At 46.6% G+C, this 12,841-nt stretch overlaps 1 protein-coding gene across 18 annotated transcripts in view; it reads right to left on the reverse strand.

Annotated features, from left to right (window-relative positions):
- Positions 1–2,138: 2,138 nt before the first annotated feature.
- ALMS1 (ALMS1 centrosome and basal body associated protein) overlaps positions 2,139–12,841 on the reverse strand; it is a 175,718-nt gene continuing 165,015 nt past the window's right edge. For 17 of the 18 annotated variants that reach the window (XM_070068938.1, XM_070068936.1, XM_070068924.1 and 14 more), the window contains 7 exons: positions 11,327–11,447; positions 10,061–10,264; positions 9,540–9,781; positions 8,742–8,895; positions 7,054–7,117; positions 3,448–3,547; positions 2,139–2,506 (listed from right to left, as the gene is read on the reverse strand). In XM_070068938.1, coding sequence (XP_069925039.1) covers positions 2,462–2,506; positions 3,448–3,547; positions 7,054–7,117; positions 8,742–8,895; positions 9,540–9,781; positions 10,061–10,264; positions 11,327–11,447 — 930 coding nt within the window. In that variant the 3' untranslated portion in view covers positions 2,139–2,461. Of the gene's footprint in view, positions 2,507–3,447; positions 3,548–7,053; positions 7,118–8,741; positions 8,896–9,539; positions 9,782–10,060; positions 10,265–11,326; positions 11,448–12,841 lie in introns of those variants that run through there. The other variant, XM_070068933.1, reaches the window with a different exon arrangement.

The following is a 12,841-nucleotide window of genomic DNA, read 5'->3' on the forward strand; positions in this document are numbered from 1 at the left end:
TAATAAAAGGAATGTCCATGAACTTACCATCTGACTCAAGAGCTAGAAAAACAAGATTTTTGAAGCTGTGTCTCTTCTCCAAGACCATCTCCCTCAACAGGTAACTACTATTTTTGCAGTGCAAAAACTCATCAAGACCCAGCTGCTCACTTCTGACCCAGCTTCCAGCTAATATGCCTGGGAAGGCAGCAGAAGACGGCCCAAGTGCTTGGGTTCCTGTTATCCACATGGGAGGCCCAGGTGGAGTTCCTGGCTCCTGGCTTTGGCTTGGCCTAGACCTAGCCATTGCAGTCACTTGGGGAGTGAACCAGTAGAAGGAAGATCTCCCTCTCTGTTTCTCCCTCTGTCTCTGTTGCTCTGCCTTTCAAATAAAATGAATCTTTAAAAGAAAAACACACATACCAGCTACTGGCATCTATCTACTTTAATACCATATGGGTACATAGCCATCCCTAAGAAGCACGTCTACCTTGGCGTGCTTCTGAACTTTACAGTGACGGACAGCAGAGATGAACCAAGAGTGTCCCCTAGAGGCCAACTAATGTTAGTTTTACTTTTTGATAATGGTTTCACCTTTCTCTGGTCCCCCACCACCATGTGTATCGAGTAAGTGGGTGAGGGAATAAGTGGATGAGGGCTATAAGCACGACTTCTGAGTCTGTAAACGTAAGAAAACAAGGTAGGTTAAAACCACCCAGCTCCCGAACAGTAACCATGTGGGCCACAGCTCCAGTTCAGCTTGGCTGAGCTTTCTAACAGCTGGTCAATCTAACGGCCACTGATGTGAGACACACAATGGATGCACTGTGACTCTCAGTACAAACACTCTGCCTTCTTCATCACTCTTCCCCCAGCCCCAGACGGCAGTGCGGTGGTCCCTAGAGGTCTTTGCTGGGGTGGGCAGAAACAGAAGCTGCTCTGGGGATGGAGGGGTTGAGCAGGTGGGGTCGAGCCTCCAGGAGGAAAGGGTGGGTGGGTTCTCAGATTAGGTGTGAACTAGGTCCTTAGGCACTGAATCCTGGCATGGCTCAGAAGCAGGGACAAAGGGTGCAGCCTCAGCTTGGGCTTCCTGCACCGCAAAACAAGATGCTCAAGGCCTGCCTTCCAAGGTGTGGGGAGAAAGCACTTTCACAGCGGTCCTGGCAGGGGTGGGTAACAGAGCAGCCTAATGGCTGCCTAAATGCTCTGGGCAAGGGCCTGGATGACTCAGCCTGGGCCAGGAGAGGGTCCCTCGCATCAGTCCTAACCAGGCCACAGGCTGCCCTGGCTTCCCTACAGATCCAGGATTTGAGACAGCCATTACTTCGTTTCTATTCGGAACACAAGAACCTCCCAATCTGTACAGTCACGCAGGTCCCAGCTGAGAGGGGCTCTCAGTCATGAACCCTTGCACTCTGCAGGCGGAGAGCCCCAAGTGGCTAACACCTTGCCAGCAATAGAGCAAAGGCCCAGGAGTCCACCCCTCCACCCCCACCCTGGGGACCAGCTCTTTCCCCCGTCTTCTGGGGTTAGCTCTTTCCTCATCTTCGCGGCTGCCTTCTGGAGGCCTCTGCGGCACACCCTGGGAGCTCTCACTGTGCGTGGAGGCAGGATCTGCTCTTTCTGCCTCTTCCAGGAAGCCCTTTGAGGCGGGGACTGGCCCCTGCTGGCCCTGCTGCTGTGGGTTCGCCAAATTACAGCGAGGTGGCTTACATCTGCTCCGTGTACTCTGGGCAGAGACGCTCCTCCTACACATGACCCAGGCACGGGATTACAGCTTTATGTGCATGACCTCATCTGCTACCTGGTCTGCAGGATAATTTGTTCCCAACATTGTAAATACTGGCTTCGCAAGTGATGACCAATAGCCAGGGCTCTGATCTTGAAATCAAGAGGATGGGAAGAGGAAAGTCCACCAGAGAAGGCTGGTGGCCTTCTGCCCAGCCTACAGAGCCAGTCCCTGGGGCAGCTGGAGTGAGGCTGAGAGGGGGCACCCACCCTAACCAGATGACTGTCCACAAAGCCCACCCGGGGCTCTGAGCAGGCTGTGTTGTGCCGCTACAGACAGTCCATGTCCCCCGCACCTGGAACTCTCAGGAAGACACTGCACAGCTCCCCGCACCTCTCCCCGTGAGAAACAATGACCCTCTACTACTTGCTTCACTGCAAGTCAATCAAAAGTTATTTATTTTCTTAAAAGTATAAAAACACATTTAAAAAAAGGGACTCATTTCCAGTTGGAATGAAGACAGAGTATCACCGTGACACGTAACCCGCGTGGGCGCGAGTCCGCCACGGATGAAGTTCTGCTCCCAAACCAGCGCTGGCTTTCATCAGCACCCATCCTGGGCTCTTTAGTGAATTATTGTTTGTGAATTACACATGGACAGAGTGAGCTTTATTTAAACCAGACTCATAAAAGTAGGGGTTGTACATCTCCGGGTTCACAAAATATAATAGGGCTCTAAGGAAAATAATCTTGTCAGTCCCAGGGGACTTTCCGCCCCAGGAGTTGATTGGTCACTTTCTGTGGAGGAAAAGAAAGGCAGGAAGGGAGTTAGGTACCCCAGGCAAGGGACACAGCCCGCCCCTCCTCGCCCCGCTCCCCCAGCCATGCTGCTGAAGAGGCTGCTGTGGCTCTACCCATATCTTGTTTACGCCACTCACTTTCAGAAACTCTAGTGATTAGCCACAAGAGACTTCCTGAAGGGTGCAGTTAAGATCCTCTACAATCAATAGCCACTACTTCTACACAGATGCAGAAATCGTAGGCCTGACAGACGAACCCACCCACCAAGCACGGGAGGGCCTGGTCCTGCCATGATGAGCAGTGGACAGGCCGTGCAGAGCCTGGGGCTCCGACCCCACCCGACTATGTGATGAACTGATCTTTCGGTTCCTGACTTTCCGAGTTCTCTGGGATACAGTGAGGGGTCTGGGGAGGGGATCAGTTGGTGGTAAGACCTGTGCCTATGAGGTTCTGGGACACGTAGCACCACTGCTGCCACCCTCCCACCCCACCCCACCCCGCCCCCCGCCATCCACCCTGCCCCAAGCTGACAACTCTTATGCCACACTCAGACACCTTCCAGTTTACTTCAATAGTTCTAGAGGTATTTTACTCACTCATGAGGGGCAGAAAATCACCACTTGGAACTCTGGAACGAAAACCTGACAATTCTGATATCTGGGACTTTTCCACCATGTTCTCTAAATGCATTCTCCTGGGGGTGGAATTTGGCTTCATTCCAAATGCATGAACAGTAAGTGTCTTCCACATTTCAGCCCGAAGAGCTGAACCTGACCTGAAATCTAGTACTGGTGCCTCACCTCTCTCGCTGCAGCACGTTTAAGTTCAGTCCACGCCTGAGCAGTTCTGAGGGAATGCTCCGACGGATCAGACACGTTTATCTGCGGCTCTCCTCCCGATACACCCGGTGCACCCCTCCACGCACGGCAATGACTGACCTTTTTATACAGCTGGGCTCGCAGCCGGTACGTCTTATATTCCAGTCTCCTCTTCTCCTCTTCTCTCTTTTTCTGGACTTCTGGCAGCTGCTCATACATCCTTAGGGAAGGCACCAGTGCAGAGAGAGGCAGTCAGGAGGCTACCGCACAGGGACACAAGATCTCTTCTCCCACCCCTGCCTGCATGCGGTGAAAATGCTGTAGAGGCCCTGCAGGAAATACTCATAGACCAGAGAAGGTAAAGAACCTCTCAAGGAACACATCGGGGCAAGTGCTTCCCCAGAGTCCAGCTCTCTCTTCTCCACCTCTCTGCTTCTCACCAGGACCTTCTCACCATGACACAGTTGAAAGAGAACTTGGACGGGGAGACCAAACGCTGGGCTCCACTCCCAGCTCTGACCTGATGCTGGGTTACTTCCCCGCTCTGGGCTGCTGTTTCCTAAACACCCAGAGTGACTAGATGATATCTAAGAGTCCACTCGACTCTTTGACTCACATGAAAGTGGAGCACTAATGTAAAAGGGGCCAAATGAGAACTAAAGTTGAACAGAAGCACTCCAACAAAGATATTTCCGTTTCAAACTTGAGTCTCTCTCTGGAAGAGGGAGACTTAATACACCTATGTTTGAAGCACTGAGATCTTATCGAAGATGCCTCTCTCTTCCTGTGAGCATGCTTCACAGGTCTCTACAGCAAGAACTCCTCCCACAGAGGTGTCACCAGTAGCCACAGTGAACAACGGATAATTATTCCAAATTAAATTCTGTGAAGAGTTAGAAGGAATGAAGTATCACTTCTCCAATTTTGAGGACTTAGGACTCCTAAAAATTGAAAATTCCATTGTAGGGTTTATCTGTTAATACTACATTAAAAATTAAACTTAAATATATTTTAATTCATTTAAACATAACAATAATTCTATTACCCAATAAGTAACCTTTTTTTTTTAAAAAAGGATTTATTTATTTATTTGAAAGGCAGAGTAATATAGTGTTACTTTTGTTTAATGGAATTTATGTATTGAAAACACAAACACACACACACACAACAAAAGAAAGGCAGAGTTATAGAGACAGAGAGGGAGAGTGGGAGAGATCTTTCACCCACTGGTATACCCTGCAAATGGCCGCAACAGCCAGAGCTGGGCTGGTCTGAAGCCAGGAGCCAGAAGCTTCTTCTGAGTCTCCCCTGTAGGTGCAGGGGCCCAAGGACTTGGGCCATCTTCCCCTGCTTTCCCAGGCCATAGCAGAGAGCTGGATTGGAAGCAGGGCAGCTGGGATGCCGGTATTGCAGGCAGCGGCTTTAGCCACCATGCCATAATGCTGGCCCGTAACCTTTTTTTTTTTTTTTTTCCTGAGTAAACTATAAGGACATTTTCCAAAACAAATTTTACATTTACCACAAATCTTATTAATATCTGGTTTATAGAAGACAGCTTGATTTATTTCTGCTTCTGTGTTACACCTGCTGTTGTATGTTCTAGCTCAAGCATGCATTTAAAAAATCCAGCTTATACACTTTTAGAACTGGAAAATTCAGGAGTACTTTAATGTTCTTTTCAGCTAACTGCTGATCTTTGATGTGACACCAAAACTTGACAAGGGGTAGTTTCCTAAAAACTACTTACAAGGGGCCAGCTGTGTGGCATAATAGGTAGGCCTCCACCTGTGGCGCCAGCATCCCATGTGTACGGGTTTGAGTTCTGGCTGCTCCATTTCTGATCCAGCTCCCTGCTGATGGCCTGGGAGAATAGTGGAGGATGGCCCAAGTGCTTGGGCCCCTGCGCCTGCAACTGGAGGAAGCTTCTGGCTCCTGGCTTTGGATATAGCCCAGCTTCGGCCATTGTGGCCATTTGTGGAATGAAGTAGTAAAGGAAGTCCTCTCTATCTAGCTCTGCCTCTCAAATAAATAAATATATTAAAAAAAAACTTGGTTGCAAGGTAGAATCTGAAATCTTACCAATGAAATTTTTATACCCTATATTACATAAATATACCAATCTGTCTCGTACTTTGAATGGATATTTTATCTGTGCCTGATTTTATAGCACCAAGCAACAATTATTTGGAAAATTCTGGTCCACCGAGTTATGCAGCTCTTCCAAATGTCGACAAATTCACTTACAATACATGAAAAACATTGTAACATGTGTTACTGTCCCTGCTGATCTTATCACGAAAGCCTAATCTCATAGTGGTAGATACCGGTTTTCTAGAATTCTATTCTTTGCTTGATAGCTCAGATTTCTCTTTGGCAATAAATATTATCAGCAGTTTCCCCTGAAGTGATGGACTCACTTCTTCCTTTTCAAGAAAATGTCAGTTATACATCCAAGTCAGAATAATCAGTTCATTTGTCACTCTCTCAAGTGAAAGTCGTGCTCCATGACAGAGGCAGCTAGTTCAGCTCCTTCCACTGGCCATGGCACAAGAGCTTTCCCCCAAAACAGTCATCCTGGGCGTACAGCAGAAGCACTGTATGTGTCCCCACATTCCTGGCACGTGGCTGTGTAGAGCACAATGCCTGCCAGACTGGCACAGTTTGGTGTCCGGTCTTGAACAGTGTGAACGCACCAGCAGGTTTGCTCTCCCCTCCTCCACTGCATCTACATAGCTAGTGCCAACGTCACCGTAGTGAAAAAGGCATGTGACATTCTCGTATGATTTGGAAGTCAGTTTTGACCTTGCAAATCCTCGGAAAGGATCTTACTGACTGCTGGAGTCCATGGATCACTCTTGGAGAACCACGGGATTAAAGCATCCCTTAATTACCTGTAACTTCCCAACTGGAGAGTAAAAGCAAGATTTCAAAAGAACTGCTTAAATCTCGTAAGATAAATTGTTTTCAAGAATCACCACTTCAGAAGCATGATGCCAACAACAAACTGTTCTTATTAAAGCAAGGAATCTCTAAGAGGTAACTCTTAATCTCATGATCAATAAATGCAGATCTCTAATTAATGAGTAGCTAAATCCTTGTAATGGCATAAAAATAAAAGGATATAAGGCAAAAATTAGATTTTTAACTTCGTACTTCTGCTCAGCTCTTTTTCCCAGAAGCAATCATTATTATCTTTTTCTCTGTGTCTTCCAGAGCTACTCTATTCACATAAAAGGATACAAATCCATATACACTCAAACACTTCTTTTTAAAGACCACAAATGGCAGCAATGAACACACCCTTCGGAATCTTGACTCTTTTTTAAAGCTTTACTTAATGAGTCTGGGAGAGCGCTCCTTATCCGCTCCATTGGATAAATGCCTAAGAATGAGAGTGCTGAGATAGTGTGGCCCTAGATAAATATTTACTTTTATTTTAAAATATTCTTTATTATGTTTAGTGTTCTAGCAAATGTGAGCCAAAAGTACACATATTAGTGAGGATTCTTTTCATCATTTATATGCCAGTCAATCACACCATCAGCAGCTATCTATCTATTTTTCTTTTCTTTTTAAGAGCCATTAGTGAGAAACCACTTTCACAACTCGCTGTTTCATATTTTAACTTGAGCATAATGCCTTTATTCTGGGGAGCAAGCAAGTGCTGCTGACCACTTGGTGGCCTGATTTATACTTTTAAAATGACGCCTGGTCCTTTGGTCTTACCGTTTAGATCTCTGAATCATCTCCTTCTTCCCAATAGGCTTGGTCTTCTGGGCAGCCAGGAACACTAGGCAGGAGGGAAGGAGGATGTCAGAGGACAGTGACTTAATAAGGAAGGGCGTGGCGGTCAAGAGCTGTGAGAAGGGGCTGCTGGATGTTGTGCCCTTGACCTAATAAGCTAGGAGGTAAGGCCAAACCCAAGTAAGATGACAGTGACTGTGACAGCAGCCTAAGTCCCCTGAAGACATGGCACCTTGGAGCACAGATCTGTTCCAATTAAAAACCTGACCAATCTATAGGTAAGATTTATAGGTAAGGCTGTAATGAAGGCATTGGGTAGTATTTTATAGTTTTTATAGCTTTCCTATCTTATGTTATTGAGCTGTTACACTTTGTGTAATTGTTAAGAGCACAGATTTTGGAGCCAGCCCACCTGGGTTCTTTCACTTATCAGGGGTATAATCTTGGGCAAGGCACTTCATCTCTCTCTGTCTCTGCTCTCTCTCTGTAAAACAGGGCTCTCAGTGGTCCCTACTTTAGAGAGGTACTGTAAGCATTACCTGAGAACAGGGTCTGCGTAAGACACAATGCTATGTAAGTGTTTATTACTATTATTACTATGATATGATTATTATTATCATCACCCTGTAGGGTACAGTAGCCTGCAATCAGTCCTCCTTTAAAGAAAAAAAAAGTTATACTTTTGGAATCAACTTGCTTGCAGAAACACAGCTGGTTTATAAGAAGTCATTCTCTGTCAGCGCCGTGGCTCACTAGGCTAATCCTCCACCTTGTGGCACCGGCACACCAGGTTCTAGTCCTGGTTGGGGCGCCGGATTCTGTTCTGGTTGCCCCTCTTCCAGGCCAGCTCTCTGCTGTGGCCAGGGAGTGCAGTGGAGGATGGCCCAGGTGCTTGGGCCCTGCACCCCATGGGAGACCAGGATAAGTACCTGGCTCCTGCCACCGGATCAGCGCAGTGCGCCAGCCGCAGCGGCCACTGGGGGTTGAACCAATGGAAAAAGGAAGACATTTCTCTCTGTCTCTCTCACTGTCCACTAAAAAAAAAAAAAAAAAAAAAAAAAAGTCATTCTCACTGCACACTCCTGTTTTTAAGAGGCAGTGAAGGGTGTTGGCACTGTGGTATAGCGGGTAAAACTGCCGCTTACAGTGCCGCCATCACATATCTGCACCAGTTTGAGACCCGGTTGCTCCACTTCCAATCCAGCTCTCAGCTATGGCCTGGGAAGGCAGAAGATGGTCCAAGTGCTTGGGCCCCTGCACCTGCATGGGAGACCTGGAAGAAGCTCCTGGCTTCTGCCTTCGGGTCAGCACAGCTCAGGCCATTGTGGCTATCTAGGAAATGAACCAGTAGATGGAAGACCTCTCTCCCCCTCTCTCTCTCTGCCTCTCTGTAACTCTGCCTTTCAAATAAATAAATAAATCTTTAAAAAAAAAAAAAGAAGAAGAAGAAGAAGAAGAGGAGGCTACAGGCTACAAGGCTACAGGAACTGGGCTTACCTGGGCTTTGAGAGTCCTGAGAGCTGACTGCAGCAAGGTCTGCTAGCTAAGGAGATTTGAGTCTGGGCAAACTTTCTGTCCATCTGCCTGGCCTGACCTTTAGCAGTGCTCCACAGCATAGCAGCAGCCTTGCCTGCTCCTCTCACTAAGGGAAAAGTGAAAAGCAGGCCTACCTCTCTCGGGCAGTGGGGCCGGGGCATTGAACAGCGCATGCCGCTCACTCTGCAACACATTCTGCAGCTTCCGTTCCTGCACAATTAGCCTCAGGCGCTTTATCCGCTCCCCAGAGCGGGAGATGAAGTCAGGTCTGTGGAGCTGCAGTGCTTCCTAAGGAGGAAAGAAAAAGCCCCCAACTCACATTAACGATATAGGCTATTCGCCAACACCTAGTGAAACAGCACCTGCCCAGCAGGTTTGTACAGTCTGTTTCTAAGGCTGAGAACACATCAAGGGGTGGAAGACACTCTGATAGCTCTCTGCTCCAGCAGGGAAACCAAAGAGGTGCCTCTGAAGGAAGCCAAGAACTAAGACTGTGGCAACTACAATTCTCCCAAATGTTGATGAGATACAGTCAAGTCCAGTGTGCTCTGAAATCCCTCCTCAAACAAATACATATTAAACAACATTTCCTTTAGCCCCCAAGGGACATATAAGAGGGTCGGTGCCTTCTGAATCTCGTATAGGCAGGTATCTATAAATTCGATGGGCAGTGCCATAATCCTCCTTTCTGTTGCCTTGTCTCCAGACCCTGAGGGAGCTGCACTGTAAGAGTAAGGCAGCCACTGGATTAATGGTGACAAATCAAGCCCTTATGTAGTATAAACAGATCAACCGCAGAAGTGCTAGACAAGAGGGTTGTAGGACTGAAGCTCAGAATGACAAGTCACAGATAAAACTCCCTTCGCACCTTGCTCTCCACCCGCTTCCCCACACCCCAACATACAGCAAAAGTTAACTTGATGTCACTGCACCTGTAGAGTTGCTCTCACAAACGGCCTTGGTGTGTCCCGACCATGATCTTGGCTTGGGCCTGCCAGTGACCCCCAATCGGCCACACGCTGTCCCTGCCAGTTCTGTTCCCGCAGCGGTTCCCTCCAGGGTTTGATTTTGGTTATTGGTTCAAACCAGGAGACACCGGGGCCACAAATCTTGGGCAGGTTTTCCTTCTTAGATTCAAACTTCACATCTTCCACAGGAACAAACCATGAAACTCCTACAGGAAATATTTTTAAGAAGTAAAAATGATTTTTCAGTTTTTAAACCCTGCTCTGCTCTCATCAAAGACATGTAAATAGCAGACTTCTGGAGGACTCAGTGGTCAGCCCTCGAGTCTGTCTTAATTTCAGGTGTGAGTCTGGACACCTTGGAAATTTGCTAAGGTGGTGATTAATGGAGGTGGGGGTCAACACAAAGTTATTCAAAAACAAAAAATCTTAGCACGAGACCTAATTCATCAGTATTTCTGCTACAAAAGCTGTAATCAGAAACTGACCTTCACAGCAATTCTGTTTGCTCTTCCTTAACTTTTTGTCTCCAAGATAATTGGCAAAGAGCATCTTTTCCTCAATTTTTTCTTCTGACCAGGAAGTCACGTCACTATCCTCTTCTAATCTGGCTTCGCTAGAACTTGGAGTCGGGAAAGTCACGCCAACGTCTCGAGTGTGTTTTCTGGTACCATTCACAATCTCCAAGTGACCTGAGGGCAGAGACCACGGGTGTTTCTCAAGTCGGCCAGTGAACCTTGTTCAGTGCTTCAAAGACAAGCCTTGTCTGGTTACAGGAAGAGAGAGAAGGGAGGATGCACACCCAGAGAAGGAGGGAGAAAGGCAGGGAGATGGTGGAGGAGAAAAAAAAATGAAGGTTTGGATTTCTAAGTGAGTTTAGATATTGTAGAGAAACAGGAATAAAAAGAGACTCAAAGGGTAGAGGACTTCAGTTCTGATCCCAAGGCAGAAAAAAAAAAAGACACCCAGCTATGGAAGAGGTTGAGAGAGGTAAAGACAAGACTTGAGCAGGGTGAAAAAAAATCAAGAGAAAATCTTATTTTTGTCTTATAAGATCAAAAGATACAGGAAGACAAACTGAAAAGCCTTCTCCCCACTTCTTGTTCTCCATCTACTGTCTCACAACTCCGTCAGAGACCAGGAAATTATCTCTGCACATTCAAGCAATTCTTCATCATTTTTTAAAAGCACAAAATACGCATAGTTGTATAATGGATGCTGTTCCGTAACTTGACTTTTATTATATTGGAGATCTTTCAGAGAGAGCTTCCTTATTCTATATAGGATTTCATTATATTTCTGTATAATAATTTATTTAATCATTCAGTTATTGATGGACATCTAAGTTGATTTCAATTTTCAGCTATAACACTCATTAATACTTCAATGGTTAAACACTTGTCATTTTGCACAAAGGCAAGTATATCTAAGGCTAAATTCCACATATGCACAGTGTATCTAGAGGACAAACTGCAAAAATAGAAGTGCAAGGTCAAAGTAATTTTGACAGAAACTGCCAAATTACCTTTCACAGAGGTTGTATCAAGTTATACTCGCACTCAATGTATGAGGGTACTCACTTCTCTACACTCTGCCCACAAACTTGGATTTTTTTGCCACTCTTATATGTGAAAAATGACATTTGGATACACAGTTTTATGCTTCATTTCTTTCATTATGAGTAATGCTGAGTATCTTATGTATTTAAGAGACATTTCTATTTCAGTGGAAAAGTTTAAACACAAGTAATTTACCTGCTTGTACGCCCTTGTTTAACATGTGTACATTTTGCTTGTTGCAAATGGTAGAGTTTGAGCTCAAGAAAGTACCGGCAGAAGATGAAACAGAGTCAGAAGAAATCATCTGGTTTTCCTCCTGGAAAACAAGAGAGATCCTGCTATTGTCACCTCAATCAACTGCACAGTTACCTGTAGGATAAGCAAGCTTACAAGGCTCCAAGAGCCCTTTCTCATCCAATTCACATTGCTGAGATGCAGCTGGGAGAAGCTGGTGAACAATGTGAACATGCTGCCTTGCATCTGCCACAGAGGGAATGCTGGTATAGGTGGATCAGGCTGGGGGTGTTAAGATGGGTAATCAAATATAAGGCTGGGGCCGGCACCATGGCATCCCATATGGGTGCCGGGTTCTAGTCCCAGTTGCTTGTCTTCCGGTCCAGCTCTCTGCTGTGGCCCAGGAGGGCAGTGGAGGATGGCCCATGTGCTTGGGTCCCTGCACCCGCATGGGAGACCAGGAAGAAGCACCTGGCTCCTGGCTTCGGATCGGTGCAGCTCCGACCGAAGCGGCCATTTAGGGGGTGAACCAACGGAAGGAAGACCTTTCTGTCTGTCTAACTCTATCTGTCAAATAAAAAAAAAAAAATAAGGCTGGGTATTTCCAGGGCTTGGAAACGCTGAAGCGGATACTAGCCAAGCATTACCCTGTGCATCCTGAATGGAATTCTAAATTGATATCTGCATACAATTGTTTAAAACATTTCTTTATTTGAAAGGCAGTGTTACAGGGAAGGGAGAGCCAGAGAAAGAGATATCTTCCATTCACTGGTTTACTCCCCAAACTGGGCCAGGCCAAAGCCAGGAGCCTGGAACTCCATTCAGGTCAAGAACATGGGCCATCTTCGTTCCTTTCCCAGGTACATTTAGCAAGGAGCTGGATTGGAAATAGAACAGCTAGAACTCTAACTGGCTTCCATATGGGATGCTAGCATTGCAGTCTGAGGCTCAAATTGCTGTGCCACAATGCTGGCCCCAGGTACCTGCATGTAATTTTGATGTAAGATAAAGGCTGAAGATAGCTAAAGAAAGTGATGTGCTACAGAAAGTACTCTCCAGTAAGAACAAACTCACCTACACAAGACCTAAATGTTAGAAAGAATAAAATAAAATGTTAGAGAATGGGGCAGGCATTTGCCCTGGCATTTGGGACACCTGCATTCCCCACCAGAGTACCTGGGTTTGAGTCCAGGCTCTGCTTCCACTTCCAGCTTCCTGCTAATGAGTATCCTGGGAAGCAGCAGGTGATGGCTCAAGGACTTGAGTCCCTAGCACAAAAACCTGGATTGAGTTCTTGGCTGTTGGCTTCAGCCCGGCCCAGCCCTGGCTGTGTGGGCACTTGGGGAGTGAGCCAGAGGAAGAGCTCTCTGTCTGCGACATTAATGGGGGTGTGCCCGATGGTAATACACCATGCCTTCTCTGCAGCTGTGAAAGAGAGACAGAAGGCACTCTCGGAAACAAAAATGGACTGCCTTT

Source organism: Oryctolagus cuniculus, chromosome 2 (genome assembly GCF_964237555.1).
Source record: "Oryctolagus cuniculus chromosome 2, mOryCun1.1, whole genome shotgun sequence".
Classification (NCBI taxonomy): domain Eukaryota; kingdom Metazoa; phylum Chordata; class Mammalia; order Lagomorpha; family Leporidae; genus Oryctolagus; species Oryctolagus cuniculus.